This window comes from Emydura macquarii, unplaced genomic scaffold, assembly GCF_026122565.2.
Source record: "Emydura macquarii macquarii isolate MOO-44397 ecotype Brisbane River unplaced genomic scaffold, CSIRO-AGI_Emac_v2 contig_2890, whole genome shotgun sequence".
Classification (NCBI taxonomy): domain Eukaryota; kingdom Metazoa; phylum Chordata; order Testudines; family Chelidae; genus Emydura; species Emydura macquarii.
In genome coordinates, this window is record NW_027133027.1 from 2702416 (window position 1) to 2730371 (window position 27956).

A 27956-nucleotide genomic window follows, 5' to 3' on the forward strand; every position below is an offset into this window, starting at 1 on the left:
TAAGACTTCTTATCCCTTGATGCCCTGGGACGTGCCACAAATTGGCATTTTCAACCATGCCTGGACTCTGTCAATTCTGTCGTGCTTGTACCAGGACAGCCACATCAGACCTTCCAACTGGAGTGCAACCTGAGTCTTCCCAGTGCAATGTTGCTGGGAAGCATCCTGCCAGGGAAGTGAAGGATACTGCCCTGGCCCTCTTAGGGGTTCCTCTGGGTCCAGCTATCTGGCTCTGAAGATGTCAGAAGGTAAGCCCCTCTGCTGCTCTCTGCCTTCAGGCTTTCAGACTTTGGATCTGGCTGTCTGGCTTAGGACCAACAGACCCTATGCTGCTGCTCCTCTTGCCCTCATCCTTCTCCAGCCCTGTGGCCTTGGCTCTCTGGCTTGGGGACACCAGCTAGTAACTTCCTCTTGCTGCTCTTCCGTCCTCAGCCTTCTCCCAGGAACCACTTTCTGCTTTCTTCTGGGACTCATCCAGGCCCCTATGCCTCTCACACTTCTCACCTGCCCTCCCTGATTGAACCACTCTGCTGTGACTCACAGGGTCTCGCCCTGATCCTTAATAGCCCCCAGGTGCTGCCCTGCCCTCTTAATTGGCCGAATGGGAGTACCTGTTCCAGGCAGTGGGGAACTGGACCTACTTTATTTACCATGGCCAGCCTCTGTGTGACAATGCACTTTAAATATTCTTTGGAATTTGAGATTTTTAACCTACATTTGGCATCTTATAAAAATGCTCATTTTTCTTTAAGATGCATAATAGGTTTGAGGAAGAGATTACATTTCTTCCCAAGACAGATCTAGCAGATGGTGATAAACAAGCAAAGTACTCACCACCTGGGAACTCCAGTCATCTTCATTCTGGAAGGTACAAGCCAATGTAAGTTTCCTTCCTCTTAAAGATGTTCTACTGATATTTTGCTTCAGTGGGTTGACAGCATCTCGAAAAAGAAAATGGTGTTTGCTATTCTTGTTGCCAACTTCTCTATCACTGCAACAGATGTTGAAAGCATGTTCCTTCTTCATTAGATCTTTGAATAAAGCAATCTTGAATTTACATATGGTTTGAATTTGCTGGGGCATTGTGTTTAAATATGATTCAAACATAGTTTTAGTTAAATCTGGTTACAGCACAGTTTAAAGGGACAGAACCACATTAGGACTATTTAAAAAAAATTCTTCTCAACCATGTATTAAAAACAGTTGCAAAACAACTTAGATCCATCCACAATTGTTCTTTAAACTGTGTTAGGATTTGGTTTAGTGTGAACTCTTTTTAAACACAGATTTTTAAACACATATACTTAGGGGACCTTATTATAGTGCCTTTCATCTGGAAGTATCTTAAATCGCATTTCATCTCCTCTTTATCCCTCCCACAGTTGAACTACATTTACCTCTGCAGTGGAGTGAGGCGGCTGGTAACTACCCAGAGCTACACTGTACAACAGCTTAGAGCAGAAAGTGAAATAAATCCTATCCAAATGAAGCTTCAAGAGGAGTTTGGAATTTAGCCAAGATGCTGGGGTCAGCTGTCTTTGACACAGCTTGGCCCTGAGTAGATTTTAGATTGACCTGGCTCTACAATAAGGCCATTATTTCTTCTGAAATATCAGAGGATGTTCGGGGATAAACATCTCATCTTCACAAGAGTTTTGATATGTGGCTCTACTCCATTACCCCTACTTCTGCTTATGTATTGAAGGCCGTTGAGAATATTGGCCAGACTATTCAGGCTGAAGCATGATCAGCAGGTGGATGACAAGTATGTTTGTTTTCAGCTCTAAATGGCATGGTGGGCTTTCCTGGCATCTTAAAGACTACTTGGAAGATGCAGCTGATTCAGAACACAGCTACCTACCTAGAAACATATTACTTCAGTTCTCCAGTAACTTCATAGGCTTCCTGTTTGCTTCCAACTGAAATTCAAGGTGTTGACTTTGTCCTATGAAAAACTGCGTAGTTTGGGTCCCAGCTGTCTGAGAGATTCTGTGTACCATCTCAGCAATTTAAGTCAGCAGAGCTGCGGTTAAGTTGGACTAAAAATACAAAACATATGAAGTGTAGAAGAAGCAGATAAAACATACCGACAAATGGGTAAGGGTTCTGATTTATTTGTATTTAGCCCTTTCTCATCCTTGTTGAAATAAACTGTTGCCTGTTCATTTTTTTTAGCCTCGGAAATCCACCCTCTGGAGTGCAGCATAATAACATTCTTTATCCTCAGATGTCAGCCCCCTTCACGTACTTCCTTCTCCACGTAGTCCATTGGGAGTGGGAAAAATTCTGCTGACATCACCCCACATTTTGCCACAGAGTTCTCTGCTGGGGTGGTGTTAGCAGAGCCCCCCATACTACTGGGTCTTGGAGTTAAGAGCCAGTAGAGACGAATGGGACATTTCATCCCGCCAACCCTCTTAGAGCTGTTGTTTCTGGCTGTGTGCAGACTCAGTTAGACGTCTCAGCACTGATTACATTTGGATCACAATTTCAAGCTTTCCTCCATAACCAAAGGAAAGAAATATATTTTTATTTTACATAAAAGCTGAGACTGAGGCTCAGATGTAATCTCATGTTTTGGGGTTGGCTGGAGGTCTGGAGCTACTTCTTTCTGGCTCTTGGTGCAAGGATGGTGTGGAGAGGCTGACGTGTCTGGTCTCCTCCCTACTTTGCTGAATTGCTCCTGCTATTAGTCAGGGGCTTTTTAGAATCCGCCCCTGCAAGGAGGAGTTCGTGGAGCACCTTCTTCCTGTGGTGGAGTTGCCTGAGACTGTTCCCTGCTCATGGTTCCGCTAATTCTTTCCATGAAAAGAGTTAAATTCCCCACCTCTTGGATTTCCTTTCCCATTTAGGAAGCAAGTGTGCGAAGTCAGAGCCCTTATGGCAGTTCAACCGTTATGACCTTTGGGGTCGGTAGTCTGTCTCCACTTCCTCAACAGTCGTCCTGAGGGTACGATCAATGAGCAACCACATTGTCCAGCACAAAAGCAGCCTAGAGAGTAATTGAGAGGCCACTATTTCCTGGAGGTTCCATTGTCCCGTTAGAAGATGTTGTCTCAGAATCAGGGCAGAAGGAGGAGGAACAGCTGATAGATGTTCATATCATTAGATGACTTCTTGGTCAATTCTTTGTCCCCTCCCATTTATAACTTCCATGAGATGATTGTGCATTTAGTTCATATTTTGGTTGCGTGAGTTGCCGCAGGCCAGGAAAAGGCATCCAAACTCTTTGACATCTTGAGGTCAAAACATAAAATGTCTGACTATTAATAAAAGGCTGGCTAAGAAGAGCTTGGAGCAACCAGGTTTTAGTGTCATTTTCTGCCAGGATATACTTATCTGTGTCAAGTCCTGCAATAGGGGACTTGCTTCTCCTATTCTAGGAATTTTGGTCTTGGCTGCCTCAGAACAACATAGTAAAAAAGAACTGAAAAAATAAGTAAAAGCATCCCACTTCTAAATCATCCATTATAGCGTTCAACCAAAACTCTGATTAGCATACAAAAAAAGTTAATCTTGATAAAGGTTGTTTTCCTTGTTTGTTCTTGTTGTTGTTTTCTGTGTAGGAAGAGTGTTAGAAGAAACACATCTTCACATGCTTTGACAGAGTACTGATTGGGGATAATATCCCTAGGTGTTATCAAGGGAAAGGGTCTTTGGAAAGAACCAAAATTGTGGGTGGCTTCACTGTTTAATAAAGTCTCTTCCTGGGGGTGGAAGATGCTTCTAATTTTAAGAACACAAACAACTGTGAACTTCCAAGGAACACCCATGCACTGTGGAAGAGAAACTGAAATGCCAGACTGTCTAGGTATTTATATTGTACCCATAACCATAATATTATGAACCTTAAGCCCTAAATACTACTGACCTGTAGTCTTTTTTTAATGTTCATAGCTTGTTATATCAATGCCTAGAGTTGTCTTTACTTATCTGTCAGAAAGTGGGTGTGTGGCTGGTTTGTGTGTTTGGGTTGGGTTTTTCCTGTGGTTGTCATTTATGCTATAAAGGGAGCCCTGTGCCTTTAAAGGTAATGGTGACCTTACTTGATCTGGCAAAAACCTACAATTCATAGTAGCTGAAATATATTCATAGATAAGAACATTGTAGAGCTTTAGGTCGAAAACGAACTAGTGGATAATGCATATGAGGTGCTACATGTTCATGAGCCAAGATAGGGTTACAAGATATCTCAGGGAATTCCAGACATTTCTAGAGTGTTTGAGCACATGGAAATACGAAAACTCTCTCTTTTTCTCGTAAAAGGTGCTCGTAAAAGGACCCCATGCAGTCTGTAGTCTATATATAAAAATATAAAGAAAATGTTTTTTAAAGAAAAAAGCTTGTAGGTCTAAAATAACTTCATTTCCTGTTAGTCTATTTGGGTTCTGGTAGTTTAATGTGAAACAAAATAAAATAAAATGATATATTGTTTTGTTGGTTCATAGCACTATGGAAAAATCAGCCCAGCATGCCTGTACTATAAGGTCCTGATAAAGGAAAGCATATGTATTCAGAGCGGCACTTAATTATTTACATATATGTACATATTTACATACGTCCATATTTACATCCTTCAAGGGAACTGAAGAGTAAGCTTAAAGTTAAGCACACATTTAAGTGCTGCCCTGAATAGGAATGGATTTAAGCACATGCTTCAGTGCTTTCTTGAATGGGATCTTAAGACGTTTGAATGCTATTTATATATGCTTAACAGTACTTTTGTTTCTTATAATGCAGTACTTTTGTTTCTTATAATGCAGACAGTCTTTTGTCTTGTTTGTTGAAAGGTACCAGGTTTAAAGGGGTTTTTTTTCTACTTATTTTTAGCTTGCTTACTATGGTCCTGATGCTGCTATCTGATCTGCATGGGCTGACCTTCAGAAAGTGGTTCTCCATATGGGCTCTGGAGTCCCTCTGCTTGGGTCAGATTCCAGGGCCAACTTCCATATCTTGCTTTTCATCTTTAATTTTTACTTTTTGAGGGTCTAGTTTATTGTTTTATTAGGTTTTGAAAGTTAGTCAGTTCAGATGCAGCACTGACTTATCGGGGAAAAAATGTAAATAGTATATTAGTAAACTGCTTTACTATCCTAGTAAACAGACTTTTTTTTTTTTTTTTACTGTTTAGATTATATGTTACTGGGTTAAATTTTAACAATCAGAAGGTGAGAGGTGGCAGTATCCTAAGGTATCAGTATGCACAATTCTAAAATAGACGTAAAATTCTTTGGTCTACAACAATATTTCTGTGTAAGGATAAAAAATATTCTGCTGAAAAACTTGTTCCATGAAAATATAGTGGGGAAATATGTCTTTGAAAACGTACATTATCCATACGTGCTTGGGTTGCAGCTCTAATGTCTAAATCTGCTTTAAGCTCTTTCTCCTCCAACAAAAGGTGACATGAGTTATTTGAAATGTAAGGGAAAAGAAATATAGACTACTATTTCTTTAAGGCAGAAACTAGATGGGGAGGAGGGAGAGTGATGTTTTGACTGCTGACATTTGTGGCCTTTTGGCAGTGTTTCATACTCCTTTCGCTTGCGTAAGAGGTGGACTGTCTTTACTGTAGCTACTGTTGCCATGGAGAGATAGCGGGGGAGGATTCCTAGGATCCCTAAGCCTGTGAGAGATTACGTTTTAGAATTGCACTCTGAATGTAACGTGATGTGGCAGGGTAATTCAGGTGTGCTGTGGCACAGATAATGGGGGATGACCTGTCAGCTGTCTGGTAATGTGACTATTAAAATACTCCTTACTTCTTATAGGCATAATTTTAAAATAAAATAAAATAATAAATAAATAAAACAGTGCATGTGAGTTAGCTTTGAGAATAAAGAGGATTATGTTTATTTGCATGTGGGCTGTGTTTTAAAATGTTACAACACCGTGTACAAGGTTGGTTTGGTTTATTTGGCAGGCTTTAATGAGAGGGGGAGTTATAAATATTGCTACATAGTGATAAAATCTATTAAGGGCCTGGCTATCATGTAGCAGAATTGGATTTGTTCTGACTTTAATCTGCAGATTTGATTATTATAGTTGGTTAATTTTCTTATTTAATCATACAACAAAAGCTCTGTTGTGATGTTGACAAATATATATCCTAAAAATGTAATTCTGTAGGATAACATGTAACCAGCAATAAATCTGTAGCTAGCTGACCTTAACAAACATTAGCTCTGTGCTATAGGCAAATTATCTAGCAGTCTAGGCGAAAAAACAAGTAATTGACTGATATTTTAACATGAGTGAAAGGAATGACAGAAGGAAATATATGTCTGCTTAGGTAAGTTTCTTTTAGTTATTTTTAATAATTAGTATTTTACTCCCTTATTCACTGGGCATCAGAGTAAGAGAGGGAGTGTTATTAATCAGGTCTCTTAAAGCTTTTGAGTCTTTGTATTTCCCTGCCTTTAATTCCTAGAAACAGGTGATCGTTTATTGATTACTGTCATTGTAGTCCATTCCTTTGCTGCTGCCAAGAAAAATCATCACAGTGGGCAGAAACTTCATAAATGAGACTTGATTTTAACTTTGAAAAAGGTGATTTACTCTCTAGAAGTAGGTGAGAGAAATATTTCATTCTGAAAATGTTTTCTTTAGGCGTATACTTCAAGCGAGAGAAAGAGCAAGCGCCCTAACTGGATTACTAATATTTTGCAACTTATTTTTCTGGCAAAAAGATGTACAAAGAAAAATCTAAGTAAATGCAACATACCTAAGTTGTTTTTCAAAAGCTACGTGATAAATGGGTTAGAATGTAAGGGAGCATATTACTGGGAAATGAGCTTGCATTTCACCCACAGAGCATTTACTGTACATTAGTTATAACCCTGTTGTTTTTGTTGTCTGCAGCTAATTGAGTAATTTCTTCCATGACAGAAACTGCAGGCTAAGCATATTTGGTTTGAGAGGTAGTCTCTTAAATTTAGACTGTTTTTTCTCTTATAATAGCGAACTCTTGTGAATCACATTTTATACACCATGGGTATTAATTCTTGAAATATACCAGTGTGGGTTAATTCCTATTACATAAACAGTCAATAACAGCGTTTTATTATGTTAGAATTGCTCTAAAATTGTTATTAGTTATCAGGCTGTTCCTGGCAAAAAAAAGTGTATATTTGATACACATAAATAAAGAAATTCTACCTTTGTAGAACATGTAGGTGAAGAAGACAAAAGTAGATTAACGAAATGTCATGTCAATAAAATAAGGATACTGTTGTATAAATAAGGAAAGCCTGACTTTTAAAAAGTTACATGTGTTTTAACATTCAGTTTTAAGATGAAGGTAAAATTTTTTTTCCGTTTTGCATTGAGACAATATACCAGACCATATTTGTGCAACCTGGGTATTTATATTATGAAAACATCTCAAAAAGCATTTTTTGCTTTAATTATTATTTTCTCATTTTTGCTTTGTGTGTGTGTTCTAAAAATGCAAAAGAGGTTAGAGTATACAACATTTAAAAAGTGGGGTAATATAGCTTGACCAAAATATAGACATATGAGCAGCACAATAGAACATAACATCAGATTTATTGCAGCAGTGTTATGCAATAGTTCATCATAATCTGGGCAGTGAAGTAAAGAGATGAGGAACAGTTTTTATAATAATGGAATGCCATGGTATGGTAATGGAGTTAATATTGACAACTGTAATATTAGTAACCGAAAGTATGCTAATTTTTAATAAGTTCTGTTTTGAAAGCTTGCTACAGTGTTTGAATAGTTTATATTGTTAGGTTGTTTGAATGTTTATTTGGTATGCCAAGCATGCTTTTTGTTGAAGATACTTTCTGAACTAGCATTTTCTTCATATGATTTTATCTTTTGTGAAAATAAGAGAGCATGTTTACTCAAGGAATTTTAATGCTATTTAAACATTATAACTTTGTTTGCTTGTGTACCTTCTCAGTTGAATATAGGTTAATTTGCAAATGTAACTGGAAAATATTTCTTGTGCTGCAATTCCATATAAAATAGAATAGTACTCTTTATTTTATTTATTTTTTATGAAGTGGATTGTGAAAAGAGGTAACTGCCTTTTAACAGATGAGAATCTTTTACATTTTGATTCTTTTGATGCTGGACTGGTAGACTGTGGTTTTTAAGATGCATTAGCTTCTCTTCAAAAGCTCCTTTTTTGTTAAATATTTCAGCCTGATACTTGTTAAGTTAATGGCAGTTATCTTAGCAAACTATGGAGCAAATGAAGATAGATGGCCTTGGCCTTAAAAATTGTTTTTGGCTGGACTGGGCATATGCAGCTGAAAGTGTAGAATTAATTTCTGTTCTTTTGGCAGCAACCTTGGACAGTGTAGGATTTCAGTAAATACTTCCTCTCTAAAGGAAGTGACACATGCCCCATCTTCTGATTTGATTCTGAAGTCTCTCTAAAGCTCACCGGATTTGCATATGGTTCTGATCAATCTAATGTAATGTGATTACATAGCTGGTGAGATGAAGGGAGCTGGGAGACTGAGACTTAGCCAGCTTGGTTCGCAAATAGAGAAAGCCAGGGTGGTTGGGGTGGTGTTTTTGTTTTGCCCCTTAACTTGCAGGTACAAGGAAGAACCTGCAGTGGGAAGAAGACAGTGTGTCACAAATACTACCACTATCTCTTCCACTGTCTACACATGTGGGGACCCTGGCATCCTGCACATGTGGGGGACAGACATCCTGACCCTGACGGCTTCTACCCAGATCCTGGTCTTCACTTGCTGGGGATATGACCTGCATGTTCCTACCAAAGAAAGCCAGGCAGGCAGAGCCACCCAGTGTGAGAGGAATCTTAGTGAGGTCCCTCAGGAAGCAGGTAAAGAAGAGTAGCTTATCTGCATAGCATCCCACTAACATGAGGACTTCAACAACAAGATGCACATGGAGACATCTGGGATAGAAGATGCCAGCCAACTAGACAAGACTACAGCAGCACCAGGGGAGGAAGGAGAACCAGCTGTTATGTGGTGAGGAGGCAGGCTGCTTGCCACCTACTCAGACAATACACACAGTGTTCCATCCTCCACCCAGGTCCCCCATCCATTACAGTCAAAAGCTGATATGCTACACAGCTTCCAAGGCTGGGTGGCTTCCAGCCACCACACCCCTGGGAAGTTGACATAGGGTAGTGTAAGCCCACATGTAAGCACTATAAAAAGTGACCTTAACAGAGGGTTAGATGTTGGGGAAAAAATGGAAAATTACAATAGAGTCATAGGATCAACAAGAGGGAAAACAGTAGGGCAGTCTCTTTCACATCTTAGATGTCTGCACACAACTTCAAGGAGTATGGCAAATAAACAGGAAGAACTGGAAATATTATATAAGCTAAATTACGACTTAATTGGTATCACTGAAAGTTGTTAGGATAAATGACTGGAATATTGGTATAGAGAACAAGCAGGGGGAAAAGGGGAAATGTCTTGCATTATACATCCATTCTGCATTTTGAGGTCTAGAATGAGGTGAGAGGCGGACCAGAGACTTTCTACTGGATGGAGATAAAAGGGGAAAAAATAGAGGTGATGTCATGGTGGGATCTACTGTAGATCATCAAATCAGACAGAGGAGGTGTAGAAGGCATTTCTAGAACAAATATCAGAAATATCCAAAACACAAGACCTTGTAGTAATGGGAGACTTTAACAGCCCAGACATCTGTTGGAAAAGTAATATAGTAAAACATAGTGTCCAACAAGTTCTTGGAATGTATTGAGAACAACACTTTTCAGAAAGTGGAGGAATTAACCGGGGGACAACCATTTTAGACTTGATTCTGATCAACAGGAATGAATTGGTTGTGAATCTGAAAGTGGAAGGCAATTGGGGTAAAAATGATCATGAAGTGTTAGATTTTATGGTCCTAAGGAAAGGAAGGAGTGAGAGCAGCAGAATGACAGTGGACTTCAAAAAGCAGACTTTCATCAACTTTGAGAACTGGTAGGCAAAGTCCTATGGGAAGAAAATCTAAGGGAAAAAGTAATTCACGAGAGCTGGCAGTTTCTCAAAGAGGCAGTATTAAAGGCACAACAGCAAACTATTCTGATATGAAGGAAAGATAGAAAGAATAGCAAGAGGCCAATATGGCTCCATCAGGAGCTCTTTAATGCTCTGAAAATCCAAAAAGAATCCTACAGAAAGTGGAAACAGACAAACTGCTAGCCCCATGAAATTGTTTGTTTTTATAATTTTTCATTTTATTTTTTTGGAATTTAGTTCTATTTATTGTTGATGGGCATGGCAAAGTGAGCCCACTCTGCATTCAGCCCTCAGTCATGGCTCTTCTCTCACAGGACTGGGCCAGGTCCCCTCTCTGAGTGTTGTGACCTGGCACATGTTTCATGCCAGGTTACAATTCCCAGAGTTGGGAGCCAGGCCCAGCCCTGCAGAACAGTAGACACAAGAGCCACCACTGTGAGTTATAGCGTAGTCATCCTAACTGCGATACCTGGAAAGATGCTGGAACAAATTATTAAACAATCGATTTGTAAGCACCTAGAGATGATAGGACTATAAGGAATAGCTGGCATGGAATTGTCAAGAACAATCATGCCAAACCAACATAATATTTTTCTTTGATGGAGTAACGGGCCTCCTGCACAGTAGGGAAGCTGTAGGTCTGATATATCTAGATTTTAGTAAGGCTTTTGATATAGTCCTACATGACATTCTCAAAAGCAAACTAGGGAAATGTGATTAAGATGAAATTACAATTAGGTGAGTACATAGTTGGTTGAAAGACCATACTCAAAAAGTTCAGTTATCAATGGTTTGTTGTCAAACTGGGAGGACATATTTAGTAGGGTCTTACGGAGGTCAGTCCTGGGTTCAGTATTATTAAATATTTTCATTAATGACTCGGATAGTGGAGTGGAGAGTGTGCTTATGAAATTTGTAGATAACACCAATCTGAAAGCTCTTTTCTTTGATTTAGTTGGGGTTGGTCCTGCTTTGACCAGGGGGTTGGACTAGATGACCTCCTGAGGTCCCTGCCAACCCTAATCTTCTATGATTCTATAGAAGGGGTTGCAAGCACCGTGAAGGAAAGGATTAGGATTCAAAACTGTCTTGATAATTGGAGAATTGGTTTGAAATCAACCAGATGGAATTCAGTAAAGACAGTTGCAAAATTCAACTCTTAGGAATCAAAGGGACAGCTACAAAATGGGGATAATTGCTAGGAGGTAGTACTGCTGAGAGGAATCTGCAGAGTATAGTGGATCACAAGTGAGCCAACAATGTGATGCAGTTGAGAAAGAGGCTGGCCCTATATTTCTGTTTCTTTGTAGATTTGGCTTTTGAGATGTTTACATTTCTTAACATATAAATAGTATTTACTTATTTCTGTATCTTTGTGTTGGCATGTGTACTGTACACTTGTCATCATGAGGAGTGACTTAAATGTCTGTGAAATAATTTAAAAATAGGAGACCTTTGCAACTGTCAGTATAATTATACCAGAGTAAATGACACCCTTAATCAAATGGGGATTGCTGGCTTGTTTGTAGTCTGCATACTGTGATTTGAATATATATCCAGTACTGCTTGAAGGCATTGGAGAAGCTGCCTGATGGAACGTGGCCTCACTAAACCAATATTCTTCTTTAGAACAATGGAAGAAATATCTATGTTGGTTCATCCATTCCTGGCTTGTCTCCTAAGTAGCTACTGAGGAGGATTATGAAAGGACAGCAACAACTTGCTTAGAAGGAAATTTTCAAATTCACATCCCTGAGAGATGTATCTATGCTGACCTAATCCCTGGTGTAGACAGTGCTAGGTCAATGGAAGAATTCTTTGGTCGATCTAGCTACTGCCTCTTGGGAACATGGATTAATCACAGTGATGGGAGAACTCCTCCCATTGCTATAATGAGTGTTTACACTGAAGCACTACAGCTGTGCTGCTGTAGTGTTTTAAGTGTAGACATAGCTTCAGTGAGGAGCTAATACCCCCATAAGGATTGTGCGATAGTAGCACATGGTCAGATAGGAGAAAGGTGAACAACCTTCAGCTGTGTGTGCACTGTAAAAATATTAGGAAGAGCAATAAAGCAGTTAATTCAAAAGTTTCTTCTCTGTAGGCTGATGGCAGTAAATTGCTGATATGTGTGTATTTATATTGCTCCATCAGTATACTAACTGAGCTCCTCAGAAACATTATTGACTTTATCCTTACAAGAACCCTATGAGATATGACAATATTATCTGTTTTACAGATGGGGAGCTAAAGCATAGAGAGATTCACTTGCCTGTGCTCACACAAGGAATCTGTGGCAGATACAGGTACAGAACTCTAATATCTTGAGTCTAGTACCTTACTTTCTCTTCACATTTGGTTCCTTGAGTCTTTCTCTCTCTGTGTTACTCCTTCATTTCTCTCATTGGGTTGCTTAGTCAAGAGCAGTTACCTCCTCCCTCACCCTGCTTACTATGTATAGGGAGCTTTGTGCTGCTGGTGTGCATCCTGCCACCTGCTTATATTGCTATTAGGGTGGCTGCTTCTCACTGAAGGTCCATCCCTGCTTTGTCTGTGCCGTGGGATCCCAGAAGAAATCTGAAGTAGCATCTTTGTGTGAAATTTGTCAGGTCTACAGAGTCACTTGCTATTTGGTGAGTGGATGTAGCAACAAGAGTTAAGGTGCGTGTTATGGTTTTGTCATGATGTATAATCTTTGCTCTATTATGTCCACAAGAACTTTGCTTTTGACTTCAGAAGGGTTGTGTTTTCACCTAGGGCATGCATGGCTTTTCTAGGTTAACAATTTCTGCTTCCTCATGTCCATTAGAAGTCCCTGTATTCTGGACATTTTTAGGTCCCAGAGCATGAACTCTTCATCAGTTATCCTCTCTTTTATCGTGTTTTTATGCAAGGGTGGAATGCTTGCAGTATGGGGCCAAAAAGGCATTTCAGTTTGATCTAACTTTTTTCAGTCAACAGAAGGCAGTATGAGAGAGATTGTTCTTTCCTGAAAAATAGAAATCATACAACCATGTATGTGTATATGTAATGCAGATATAGGTATTGGGTATTTAATTATATACAAATATGCATAGAGAGAGTGAGTGTCTGTGTATTCATGGCAGGGAGAAAGAGGGCGGATACTGTGGAAGCACCATGTGCAGATCTATATTTAAATTTGAGTTGAACTTTATATTTTAGTCATCTTTATGTGTGAAAATAAAACATAGCCTTCCTAAAATTGTAACACCTACTCTTTGTGGAATAATTTTTCTAAAACCTTACAAGTATATCTGTTAATGAATTTGAGTTAAAATTAATTTTAAGATGGGTCTTTAAAAATTTAGCACTAGATGTCAAACATTTGTGTGTGCACGCTCATGTATGCCTTATTATCTTAGTAACAGGATATAACATTCTCTTTATGCTGCCTTTACTGTCTACTCATTGAAATCGCATGCATGGGCTACATTTGAAGAACTTTTCTTTTTGGACTAATGTCCTTTTTTTTGTTTTGCCATTTTTCTTCATAACTGAAAGCTTCTCTTTCAATAGTGCTGGCAAATTAATTTTTAAAGAATTCCACAAAGTATTGCTGTCTTTCAAAATGGCTGCACTCTCCCATGATTCATAGTGAAACTGAAGCCACAAGCTGTCCTTTGCAATAATGGTCTTTGCCTCCTTCGGCGTTTCAGAAAGTTCCTCTCCATTAGAGCTGTGCAGGAAGTTGTTTTCTTGTCCCACAATGATTTTGACAAGTCAAATTTATTTCCATCCCAAAACAAGATGAAAAGTTGAAATATAACGGACCTAAGCAAAATTATTTTTGGATGGTTGGTCAAAGTATTTTGTTTAGGTAATTTTTTAAACGTTTCATTTCGATTTCAATCTTTTTTTAAAAAAGAAAAATATATTTTTTTTAGTATACATGTAAATTAACTAAAATTTCAAAAAGAAAAGTCAATTTAAATAAAAAATGAAACTTCTGGGTTAGAAACTGTCAAAATGGGAAAGTTCAACATGAACAGTTTCAGTTTTGAGGAATCAACATTTTTCAACTAAAAACTGTTTAATCTGAAAATTCCCACCTAGCTCTACTCTCTACCTCCTGACAGTGCAGGAGGTGACTCTCTCTTGCCTGAGTACAGCTTGGCTTCAGTCTCATTTGGAACTTCTCAAAGTATGGAAATGCATAGATAGGGCACCCAAAGAACCCTAACTCTCCCTGTAGTCATACTAGGATGGAGGCGGAGGTCTGTGTTTTTAAAAATGCGTTTAATTTAATCTGGGATCCCTGTGACATACCAGGGTGCAGTCCAGACCAATGAGGGGCTGTGTCATCCCTGCAACCTTAGCTGCCTTACAATGCCTTACAGGTAGCAGCTCCCACTTGGGCCTTCCAGCATGCATGTCATATCCTGGATGTCTGCGAGCAACTGCAGTCTGCTAACTACACCCTGGCTCTCACCAACCTGGGTTATACTGCAAGGTGACTCCAACACACTCCCAGTCCTGGACTTTCCCCCAGAAATGTATATGTTGTACTGCCTACCCTTCTCCTGGACAGTCCAAATATATTAAGTCCGTTATTCCTTTAAGGAGATAATATACACCAGCTTGCTACCTTAAATGGCATTATCCAGACACTTTAAATTAAACGCACTGGATTAAATAAAACAACAAAAACAAGATGATTAAGTACAAAGAGAGAGATGAAGTGAGGACAAGCAGTGAGGCATAAAAGTCAGAATTAGTTACAAGAAAATAAAGATAAAAATGCTTTCTAGTGCCTAGTTTAATAAACTATATTAGCTTCAAACCCAAGTTTCTCTCCACATGCTTCCAACAGCATTACTGAACAAACTTGCAGGTCAGGACCCAACCCCCCGCAGAGTCCAACGGCTGTTAACTTTTTCTTCTCAGGTGCAGAGAATGAGATGGGCTGGGAGGAGGGGTGCATTGGGATGTTTGCCTCTCCTTTTATAGTTTCAGCCCCTCTTTGAAAAGCATGCCCAGCTGAGAACCAAGAGATGGGGTCTGGTGGAGGAAGGAGATCTCATGCTGTCTCTTTGCTAAATTGCAGATCTTTGTCCCTACCGCCCTTTCTTGCTAATAAATGGCTGTTTGATAGGTGATAGTCCATCAGCTTTGCTGACACCTGGGTAGGGCATCTGCTTTCCCTTTGTCTTTGAGAAACTAGTTTAGCCACTCCCCAGATTTATCTGGGAAATGTATTTTAGTCATGATTTCAGCTTATGTTCATAACTTTACACGCAAATGTTGCTACATGCATTTTATCATGATATCACTGATCAGCAAATTGAGTTTTCAAATGATACCTCACAAGGCATGTCCTGTACAAAGATTATTATAGTAGTGTGTAGGGTGTGAATACAGGGGTACATTCCATCACAATCACAAATGCTAAAATGCCTTACTCATAATCATACTGTTATTGCATGGTGTCACTACAGAGCTGAGTTAAGGATGTTTAGGTACCCTAACTGTATTTGCACACCTTACTGTGTAGGATTTATTTTAAATTTAACCTTATCTGAATTTCTTGGGTGGGCTTACTCTCAACTTTAACTCCATTTTATCCTAGTTTTGTCTGTGAATTTTAAAGAGCACTATATCATGTTGCATCACATCCAATTTGTATGATACAGGATATTGGGCTAGATGGACCCCTGGTCTGACCCAATATGGCCGTTCTTATGTTCTTAGTTAATCTTGTTGGGTTAGGGACCATCTTTTTTTATCTGCGGGTGCAGTACCTGTCATAATGGGTCCCTCATGCTTGGTTGGTGGCTTTTAGATGTTACTATAATACAGACAATAATAATCTGCCTATGGAGCTGCCAGACATGCTGATTGTAATATCAATTTGAAGTCTCTAGCTCCTTTTGGTCTTCTCAGTGCTTTTGGATACACAAATAGCCACTGAAAAAGGTTCACTTAAAGCTGGGCAGCAGTTCTCCATTTTATCAGACATAGATATATCTGTGGTAATCCCATATGCTTGCGACTTCCATATAGATCATGATGGATCTATATCCAAAGCCCATTGAAGGGAGTAAAAAGATTCCTGATGTTTTTCAGATGGGCTTTGCATCAGGCCCTGTATCTAGGAATTAATCCCACACGTTGAAAAAACTGTAACTAATACAAAATGCAGCAGCCCATTTTCTTAGTACTGTGACCTGTCCATGCATAGGATAGACTACCTGAAAATGCCAAGGTCAGGGTAGGCTGCAACAGGAGAGCAGATTCTCCCAAACTGGTGGCTAATACTGCAGTTAGATTCACCAATGGGTCACAAACATTGCCTCTGATCCCCCTGCACTGGTTATCAAGAAGCTGAAAACAAGAAGTTACACAGCCTCCTTTATTGCATTTCAGTCTCAGGCCTCCAATTAGCAACTAGGTCCTGTAAAGAGATAAGTTATTAAAACTCTATTCCCTTTACCAAAAATGTTCTCCTGATCCCCAAAGGGTCAGCCACGTTACCAGACCAATATAAATTTGGATCTTACCCAAAATACCATGCTGCCAGCCAATCGTTTTAGTAACTAAAACTAAAGGTTTATTGTAAAAAGAAAGAAACGAACAAGAAGAGCGCTGTTAAATGGTCCAGTCAATCAGATACATACAGATGACTTCAAAGTCCACATACATCAGATTCTTAACAGAATTGTGGAGTTTGCAGGCTTGCACAGTTCCTCTGGTGTACATCCAGTACCTGGAATGGTCTCAGTTCTTTGTTTCACATCTTCAGTTGTAGATGAGATCATCCAGAGGTAGGAATCAGAAATGAAGACAAGATGGAGATGGTGACGCTGCATTTTATAGTCTCAGGTCTGCCACATGGTTTGTTTCAAACACAAGCTCATAGCACATGGGCAGGAAAAGGCACTTGCAGTCCCCCTGACCACAGGCATATTCCTACATGTCCTGATGACTCATAGATGCTGTCCTGGCTTCTCTCCCTGAGCTCATTGTAAAGGGAATGGCCCTTGATGAGTCATCAATGCTGACGCTAAACTGCTGGGGGGCATAACCCAGTAGCACAGCACAAGTGTTTGGATACAGATATATATTATACATATTCATAACTTAAAGTACAAAGATGATACATACACATAAACAATATTAACATACTTAGCAAATTATAACCTTTCCAATGCTACCTGACATGGCATATCTAGTACGAATTACTGTAATTTTGTAATATTGATATCAGTAATGGTCAAACCTAATCCAGACAGCGTCATGGTGAACCTATCACATATCATGGTTATCCCCTACATACAGAGTTCAATTTAATCTCTGATCTAAAATCTCTGATCTAAAACTCTGACTGCGAGTTAGTATGGTGGATCACTGCCAGTTGTCTCTGGCTCTGAGGCATGCTAGCGTGCATGGTTATGTTTTTCAGTCCTCCGTTAGGATGTTCAGCAGAAGCTTGAAGACCTCCCGTGTGATGGAGAGACTCTCTTTGGAAGCCAAGGTGGAAACGGAGGAGGTTCTCATGCAGGCCAAAGCATCAGCCTTTGTTCCCTTGCAGGTCTATAGTTCAACCTGTCTTCCACATGTATATATAGAGAAAGGGAAATGCCCCAGCCAAGAAGCCAATTTATACTCTTAGTGGGATTCCAACGTTCCCAGTACACTATACTAAAAGCATTCTTCCTTCTTTCCAGTAAAAATATTCCTGGAGAGAGACTTCCTCCTATCCTATTCCTGGCCTTGAAATCTATGAATCTGTGGGTGGCCTTAGTTATCTTGGGCATCTGGGTATGCTGTGTTAACCAGTGAAGTTACAAAAACGGAGACATTTCTCTCATTCACAGCTTGCCCCTTCAGGAATGCTGTTGAGTTCAGCAATATCAGGAAGAGACAGTACAGAAAATTAACTGCATCCTCAAAAAAATGCTAATAAGATAGGCATAAGAGGGGAGGAGTTCTATCCTTTGTACTGTACTTCCTCATATTCAAAAGGAGAGAATGGCTCTGGCCTATCCAATCCTGCACCTTGGATGCTTTAATTTTTACCATGTCAAACGCCTTTCTCCTTTCATAGCCTTGGAATCTGGGGTTTCTTTCCCTTGTTTCCGGGGGAAGTGGGGAGGCTGTCCAGGTATAGTTCCTGTTCTTTATTTTCCATAGTTCTTCAAATGGCTGCTTTGCTGCAGGAAAGAAAAGAGAGGTCAGGGAAGCTGAGTCTCAAAGCTGGATAGAGCTAGACATCAAAGCACTGGCAGTAGCTTTGGTGACTACTTTCAAAATGCAGTCTGAGGAAAAGGAAGGAGGGGAATGTAGAGCTGTAAAAGCAGCAGTCAGTGAGGCAGTATGGTACATTGAACCTCATTTTCAAAATCATAGTACAGAAAGCACATATGTAACAATTGTGTAGTACTTATACATTGGAAAAAATGGTCAGGCCTAGCTTGCATCCTCTCTGTAAATGCCATCCATAGGGCATTTAAAAATCTGTGCCATTTTCATAGCATACATTGTCTTGGTTATGAGATTACAGAAAAGATGTAGACTGAGTCGGTAGCAACATTTACAAATGATGTATTTTATGGTACAGTGGACACAACTAACATAGACATCACTGTTTGCTTGATTAATACCTTCTATTTTTAATGTAACTAAAGGAAACCTGTGAAATTTTATTTTAAGCATTACACCCAATATAACTGTATTTAAAAGTGAAATTTAATATTGTGCAGTGTATTAAATTTGGAAAGTTTTTGGCATAACAACAGAGAAGGTTAACATATTGCTTAATTTAGCAAAATGGCCTTTCAGAGAAAAATACTAAGCCTGTCAAAAAGAGATGAATAAATTGAGTTGATTCCACTATGTTGCTGAATTTTAAAACTAAAACTGCAGCTAATATGAATATTGTTTTTTATCTCAAATCTTGTGCTTGTCTCTCTCACCAACAGAAGTTGGTCCAACAAAAGATATTACCTCACCCACAGAATAAGACACAACTTCAAAGGCTCTTGATTTTACTATTAAGTCATAGAATTCTTATTATGGTACCACTGTGCTTAGGCATTACAATTGTTGCTTTTTATTTATTTGTAAAGATTGCTTGATGGTTAACTAGCCATCCCTCAATTTTGCCTATTTGCCCATCTTCTGTGAATAATACAGATACTGAAATGTGAGACTTGTGCTTCCCTATGCACTCAGATCACACTTTTCCTATATTTCAATAACCTTCTACTCAGAACCAAGGAAATAATGGGTAGAGTGCAAGGGATGACATAGCATTAACTGACTGTCATCACATGAACATGTGTAAGCCAAAATAAATTCTGTAAATCACTTTAACATCTACCAGTCTGGACAGTGGACCTGTCATTGTTTGCACTCATATGATTAAGATATATTTTGGATGGAACATAATAGCAGTCCTTGTTTTACATATATAACAAAACTCAGAGAAATAGGCTAGCAATTTTTAATCATTTTTTAAAATGAAAACCTGGATCATCATTGGCCCTCATTAATATAGATGGGAAACAAGGTACAGCAAGCCAGAGGTCGGAATTTGTGAGTGCAGTGTAAGCTCAAAGTTTTGGTATAACAAATAGGAGCCCTTCTGACTATTGTTTAATATTCTTATATTTGGAAACATACTTTTAAAATAAATCCTTTGTTTTGAAAATATAACAGGTAGCTTATACATGCTTTTGATGATACAGAAAACATTTTTTGATGTTGAATAAGCTTTTTTGAATGAAGCTCTAGACAGTGGGTTATTGTAATATCTTTGTGGTCCCAATCACACTTGACCTCAAACTAGACATAATTACACAATTTCACTTGATATCTGTGGTGGCAATATTGTGAGTTACTGCAGGTTCTGTTAAGAAAAAATACTTATGGAAGTACAATTTCTGTTACCTTTTTTGATTATGCTTTCTCAGAAAAGGGTTAAAATTATACCTGAATCTGTGATATAGTTGTGCTGTAGTAATATGTATATAATCCTCTTTTGTGTGTCACAAGTTGATATCTAGATTGTTCAGCCATCTAACTATTGCTTCATCAAAGGTAGCAAGGTGTTGCAATCTTCTCATTGTGCACTTCTAATTGTTTGACTGTCTGTAGTGCTGTTCCACAGTCACACTGAAAAAATTGGGCCAACCCAAATTTCTGCATTGTGGCTGGCATCTTGCTGTAAGCCTGGTCCAGAATCTGTGTCCCAGATTGCAAACGGGTGATGTGAGCTAGGGGTTCTGAAATTCATCAGCATACCTGTCTTTGTATCCCAGAGTTGCTGCCACTCTGCAAGGAGATAGCCATTGGCCCTGATGTGCTGCACTTCATCCGAGGTTGGCACTGGCCTGCCAGCAGTGGACATGAATGTATGAACATCAGTTGCAAAAGGATGTTTTGAATTCCATTGTGGCAAGTCAGCAGAACTGCAAGTGTAGGTGTTTTCTTCTGGAGGTGGGCAGATTTTATAGGAAGTGTGTGTTGCTTATTTGCCCCTACTGGAAACATTGTCAGCTTTGCATGCAGCAGGCTGTTTTCATCTGTCATAGTCCTTCATGTAGTTTTAAGGGTAACAGCATCTCATCGAAGTTCTGAGGAAGCTGTATGAGTCAACACACATACATTTGATGTTAATGCGTGCAGATCAACAAGATGCCTATGCCAACTTCCATCTGAAACTTCTCCCCAATATTCCATTGGAGTAAATACCAGCACTAGGACTAAGGTTTGTAAGACATTTGCCTTTGCTCTCTGGAATGTTCCAGCTAGCTTCTGGATCAAGGAAGTGAGGGAGGTGATCTTTTTCTTTAAGTGTTCTAGATAGGATCAATATGTTAGTGTGTGGTCTAGTTTGACTCATAAGTAAGTGACAACTGGCTGGAAAGGGAGTGAACAATCCTTAACACAGACTGTATGGGTTGACTGGCCAGGTGATTGTTCAAATAGAAAGTTGTGGTCACCATTTTAGACTAGCATAATGTAAGTCTCTGCCGACAAAGGCAAGTGGGCAAAGCATTCATGTCATGGATGAGTGACTTTTCTGTATTGTGTAGTTGATTACCACAGCAGTGAGATAAATGTTATCTGCATATATGTACTTATCAGCCTCACTTGTTGTTAGGCCATAAATGTGTATATTGAAAAGGAGAAGAGGTGGAGCAGATTCTTGTGGGAGTTCATTATGGAGAACTGGCTGACTATCTTCAGCTTGCAAAATGAAACTTCAGTTCATTATCATTTCCATAATGAACCAAATCATGGGATTGCAAGAAAGAGTCTGCAACAACTTGCTGGTCAACCTCACATGCCAGTCAGTATCATATGGAGTTGACAACTTGACCAGAACGGTGCCAACTTTCTAGCCCTTCTCAAAGGCATCTTTGATGTCTTGTGTTAGGCAAATGACTTGATCTTGGGCATGCAGTCCTTGTCTGAAGCCAGCCTGAACCAAGGGCATTTATGGTTCAGTAACCTTATTGATATGCATCAGATTCAGTCTCTCCATAGCTTGTTTGTGACACAAAGGAGAGAAGTGGCTTAGTAGCTCTTGGGGATCTTCCAGCAGTTTTCCTGGTTTCAGAATGTCTATGACCTTTGCCCTATGCCAGATTTTTGGGATGCAGTTATCTTGGAGACATTGGTTGAGGAACCAAAGCAGCCAGCTTTTGGTCCTAGGTGAAGTAGAAACTCCATATGGATATTATCTAGGTCTAGAGTCTTTCCTGTTTTCATAAGATTTATGGCTTGGACCAGCTCTTTGTCTGAAAAAGGAACTGTCAAGTTTGAATCCACACTAAGAGCCTCCCACCTCTTTAACAAGGAGAGTCCTGTAGCACCTTAAAGACTAACAAATTTCTGCGAGCATAAGCTTTTGTGGGCTGCCACTCACTTCGTCAGATGCATCAAGTGAGTGGCAGCCCACGAAAGCTTATGCCCGCAGAAATTTGCTAGTCTTTAAGGTGCTACAGGACTCTCTTTAGTGTGGATTCATGAATCATGCATCATGCATCTGACGAAGTGAGTGGCAGCCCACAAAAGCTTATGCCCGCAGAAATTTGCTAGTCTTTAAGGTGCTACAGGACTCTCGTAGTTAAAGAGGTGGGAGACTCTTAGTGTGGATTCATGAATCATGCATCATGCATCTGACGAAGTGAGTGGCAGCCCACAAAAGCTTATGCCCGCAGAAATTTGTTAGTCTTTAAGGTGCTACAGGACTCTCATTTTTTCTGTATACAGACTAACAAGGCTACCCCTCTGGAACTTCCCACCTCTTTGTAATCTCATTTTTGTCTGCACAGCTGAAAGACTTATCCAAGTTCTGAATCTGACCATTAGCCACTAGCTGGGTGTATAATGATGTTTGTGGTAACTGAAAACTCCTTTTTGCTGAGACTGGAATCTCCAGAAAGTCTTTAGATGGTCTGCTATGTTTTCTGGCTAGATGGAATAAAGTCCGTCTTTGTGACTGTCTCCATCAATCATGTCTGGTTAGTTCCTTACTCTTGTTCGTTACCAGTAGATTTGAATTCCGTGTAGAGCTTAACTGCTTCTGATGACCATGCAGGGATATACGGTCAGTGTGATAAATTGGGAACCTCTGCCCTAGAAGCTTTTTTTTTTTTCTTTTTCTCCCCTGTGCCCCCTTTCAGAGATTCATATCCTATGTGCACGCCCCTCTTTCTAAGAAACAGTATACCCATGGATGACTGGGGTCTAGGACCCCATCCTGACCAGTATGTCCCAGTGCTCCCTACCCAGCAAGGATCACTTGCCCAGGACATTTTCTGGGTGAGCGGCACCATCAGAAGGTAGTTGGGCTGCACCCCTCCACCACATGCCCTCTCACTCAGAATCACTCACCGACTGCAGGCTCCTCAGGCCCTGGTGCAATCCCTGGAATACATGCACCAGAGCCTGTGCAGGCAGGGAGGAACTAGCTCCCTAGGGAGAGCATGTGTATCAGCCTCTAAGAGGCCAGTGAACTGGAAATCCCTCCCCCCACCACTTCCTATGGAGGGAGAGACCATGCCCCATTGCTCCTCATCTCTCCCTTGTCATTCTTCTGGCCTCGCAGCAGGAGCTGGAGCAGGAGACTCAGCTAGTGAGAGGAATTCTTACTTTATCAACTATTTTGAAGAAACAAGAAAAAATTCTTAACCAATCAGGTCTTTGCAGCCTCCTCCCCCTCCAAATAACCTCATAATTTCTCCTGCCCCACAGCTTGAAAACCAGTGCTCTCGAGATCAGTTTCTTAGCAGCTGTCTGAACTAATTTGCAGACCGTTTGGTAGGAGTTGTTTTAATATTGCCTGGACATGTAAAGTTCAACTTGGTCAGTTTACTGACACACATCTCTAGTTCTGCTTGAAAGACCTTTCACTGAGCTTTCTGATAATTCCACTGGGGCCGTCTGTAAGCTGTTTCATTGTTGATAACCACAGGCCCGTGGTGATCAAAGAGAGCCAGGGCTGAGACTTCAGGAAAGCTTCAAGCACTTTCCACATTTGATCACTGGAGCCAGTTGTCTGGAAGATGAAAAGGCAATGTTGGATGAAGAGCCTGTTACCCATCTGCTACTGTGAAAGCTTGGCATTTGCTTTGAGTCATAGAGGAGTTGTAGGTCAGCGACTGAAGCCCACAGCATTAATGTCTTTCCATCTGTGTTGTTGTCAGAGTATCCCAGATTGACATGGTGGAAATTGAAGTCGCCACAATACATGGAAGGTCCTAGAAGGGTGGGCAGAGCAGGGTTTGTCTAGTTAACTGATGGAGGATTGTAGACCTTAATCAGCATACATTTGTTCACCTTTATTGCCTACCATTCTACAAAGTCATTTGGACTAGATGTCGATATAGTGATAGCCCTTCTTTAAGACACCATCTTAGACTGGTTGTGATGGTGATGACCATCACGATGTAGCCTGAAATTGGAAGCTGACCTCTCCTGAAGCAAGATAATGTGTGCTTCAGTATTTGTAACTAGGTGGAGGAGGACATTCCTTTTTACTGCCGAAAACTCCTTGGTATTAAAATGCAGCATCTTGAGAAACAGCCCCAATTCTAGGGTTTCCGGAGCTAGCCCTGAAAGGGGCCACATTAGAGGATAGCTTTTCAGTCTGATTGTCACTTAAAACGTGATCCCGAGTTCCACATTTTTTGTCTACTTTCATTTCGATTGATGCTACCTTACAGGGGACGCCATGAGATGGTAACTGTTTAGGTATCTAATGATACCTCATATAAAGCAAAATCAAGGATGTCAGTTTCTGAAGCAATCAAAATTATTTTATACTCTGTCCTTCCTTACTTTAAAACAAAAATCTAGTGGTTCTTCTAATCTGTAATCCTTTCTCCAACAGAAGCCAGTACCAAATGCTTCAGAGGGAGGCTGTGAGACACCCATAACTGACAATTATGTAGTAACAGGCTACAGGACAAAATATTTATTAGCCCCAGGTATTCAGTAGTTTATCTCTTGAACATTTTTATTCTAGCTAGGGTAACTGGATATTCTTATCAGTATAGATGTCCAGTTCCTTTTTGTATCCTGCTAAGTTCTTAGCCTCAATAATGTCATGTGGTAGTGAGTGCCACAAGTTGATTATGTATTGTAAAATAGGATATATTCTTATTCCATTCTAAACAAAATGGATAACTCAATGTGAAAGCCAGATCGAACAATTATACTTTTTTTTAAAAGTGGGAGCAGAGAGGAGGAGAAACTTAAGATATACTTGTGAAATAAATAATGCCGATGAGATGCTCAGATGCTAAGATGAACTACATTATATTAAACGGTGAGACCATATTTATTGGTCTTCAAATTTGTCTTTTTCTTTCAGTGGTTTGTCCTTACTCTTATAATATAAGAGAGGGTAAACAGGAGTACTCACTTTGACCTTCTATATGTCTTTACTTATTTTATATATCTATATTATGTCAACTCTTTTACATCTCCTCTGTAAGTTAAATTTCTATAATATTTTAGCTTCCCCTCATATTGAAACATTTCCATGCTTCTGATAATTTTTATTGCCCTTCTTTGGACTTTGTGTAGTTTTGCTATATCCTGTTTGTTATATATGACTACAGCATTCATGGCACTATAATATTTGCAGTAGTATTCTGTCTTTTTCTTAATACTGCCTGACATCTTGTTTACATTTTTGACTGCTGTTTTACATTGTATAGTTCTTGTCTGTGAGCTATCTGCAGTAAAATCTAGGTCCATTTCTGAGTGGTTACAGTTAATCTACAATCTGCCAAAGTGTATGAGTAGTTCAAATAGGCATTGTAATTTGCTTTCTGTTTAACTCTGTCTTTATTTCATAATATTTTGATAATTACTGTTCCCTTAGCAAATCAGGCATTAACTTAACTATCTGAGAAAATGCATTTTTCATGAAAACAATTTAGATTCATTATATACTAGGAAGATTGCATTACACTGGCTGTCCTGCATGCGTGGAAAACAAGTGATTGTTAAAACTCCCTATAACATTAGGTTTTTTTATATAGTATTCTATAAATATTGAATAAAGCCAAATACTTGAGTCCTGACCTGTACAGAGCTGACTCCTAGTGGTAACTAACAGATGTTGTCTTTTTTCCCCTTTTTTGTCCAGGTGTGTTTCTGACAACTGTCACCAAGTCTGTCTTTGTGCTTATGCTGAATTTTGTATGGAACAATAGTAATTTCTGAATCCTTTGTTTACCATAACATATAAAGCAATTAAATTATATCTATCAAACCCTTTACAATGATCTACTAGGAGTGGGAGATTACCATTTTTAATGACTGACATTTATCCAGTTTGTTGTTAGTAGAGCCAAATTCTGCTATCCTTACTCATGCTAAACAGTACCTGACTCTGAGTTTAATGGGATTACTCCTGGAGTACATATTGTGAGTAAATATGGCAGTTACTTTTCAGAAGTCATTAAAAATTGATATTTGAATTGACCTAGAAAAAGTGATCACTAAAAAGGATCAAACAAATGGGAAATGTTTAAACAGGCACCTACAACACGTTTGACATTATGTCTAGATGAACAGACATCAAATCTATTAGTGAGTGAAATAGTCTTAACAGTTGGACATAAATGAAGTTGATGGAGAATTGTTATGCTTCAGATGAATTCTGAAGCATGAAGCTAAATACCAAATACTTCTGATTGCCCAAGAAATGTGATAATCCTTAGAAATGTAATATTGTATTTAGAATTTGGTTTGCAAGTATGAAATACAATTATAAAAAAAGGAAAAATAGACAAAAAGATTGTAAGCAATGTGAAACTCCTGCATATTTACCAGGGCATTTGTGTTTTCTGACACAGGTATATTGATGGCTACAATAATAGATAAAGTTTTGTCTAACATTCTAAAGCCATTTTATTTGCATCTGGAAATTAACAGGAAATATGTATTTAGTATTTTCTTACTTCCTGTGATTTTCTGAACTGCAGTATTCTGAAACTCAAATAGATTGATTTGTTTGTGTGTGAAGTGAAGGTGATCTTCAGCCTGTTTGTTGTTTATACAATGTGGTTCTACTCTGGACCACTTTTTTTCATTCCTTTCTCTCCTTTTTCTCTAGTCCTGCTATTTTTTGGCTGCTTTTGCTCTTCCTCCCACATCTCAACACTGAGGATAAAGTCCCTGTTTGTTCCTGAGGAGCATGCAGAAAACAAGATCAGGATGGAGGCTTCTTACCTATCTGACCAATCCAGGCCCCTCCCCTTCCAAACTCACAGTTTGAGGTTTCTAAGGTAGTACTGTTTGAGTTTTAGGACACAAGATACACAGAAAAGGGCATCTCCCTCTTCCACTACTGTACACAGCCTAGCAAAAGCAGCGTCTATAGGGGTGATCAAAGTAGTTCCCCCTCTGTCGAGATTTTGTTCAGTTTTCTTCCCTGTTTTGGATAAATTGGGATGAATCAGAATTGTCCTTGGATCACAGGTCCCTTGACTAGATACAGGAGAATCAGGATGGAAACTTTTTTCCATGCTAGTGAGTGTCCAACCAAAGGCTTTTGATAAAGTCAGTAAACATGAAGCATACCTACATATTCCACCTGCATGAAGATGCCCTGGAAGTTACTCAGACTAATAAATGAATATATATTATCGGTGCAATATACTCTTATTTGGCTCTGCAGTAGTGCCTAGGGTATTCACCAAAGCCCTAGTTGTGATAATTGCCATCTTCCAAACAGAAGGATATCGTTTGAAAGAGCGCAAAACTGTGAAAGAGCTCATTATTACTTCGTTGTCACCTGTCAGAAGAGCAATCAGATACCTACGTAATCCATAACATATAGAGGAGGACTATCATAACTGGCTGCCAACAGATTGCAGGAACTTCACTCCACCATTTACAGGATACACCCACAGAGGAAATTAAATCAAGGATCTCATCTGCTTGCCACACTAAAGTGTTGGCCATTGAAGAAATAGGTGGTCCACATGACAAGACTCTTGGCAGAAGGTTTTAAAAGAGGAAAATCAAACAGCATCTTCTGGAAATTAAAACAGAGACCAATCTTGATACAGCTTCAACTACAACTGGAGAACTGTCTGGAGAAATTCAACATTTTTACCACAATGGTATATAACAAAGGTAAAACCATTGGAAGTAGACTCCACAGGGAAGTGACACTATTTTTTGTTGGACAGAAGGTAATCTATGATTTATTTAGTGAGTTCAGTTAAGGGCACCCTAATAAAACAGCAGAGTGTCCAAGCAGAGAAAAGCTACTGCATGCTCCTTTCTCCCACATCCAGTCATTGTAATGAATCACCATAGAGTTGAGCCAGGCAGTGAATCCCAATACAATAATACCTTGCTCTTACAAGATGAGAATCCATTTTGTAAATAAAACAGACTATTGGCTGTTATTTATGGGCAATCTCTCCCAAGACTGGTTCAGACACCTGCATTCCATTGTTGGTTAAGGTGATA

At 39.4% G+C, this 27956-nt stretch overlaps 1 protein-coding gene across 2 annotated transcripts in view; it reads left to right on the plus strand.

Annotated features, from left to right (window-relative positions):
* Positions 1-27956, plus strand: part of HIVEP1 (HIVEP zinc finger 1) — a 150086-nt gene that overhangs the window by 41045 nt on the left and 81085 nt on the right. The window contains exon 2 of one of the 2 annotated variants that reach the window (XM_067568341.1): positions 1383-2097. The exons of the other annotated variant lie outside the window; for it this stretch is intronic. Within the exon in view, the coding sequence (XP_067424442.1) occupies positions 2094-2097 (4 nt within the window). The 5' untranslated portion in view covers positions 1383-2093. The remainder of the gene's footprint in view (positions 1-1382; positions 2098-27956) is intronic. 2 annotated transcript variants of the gene reach the window in all.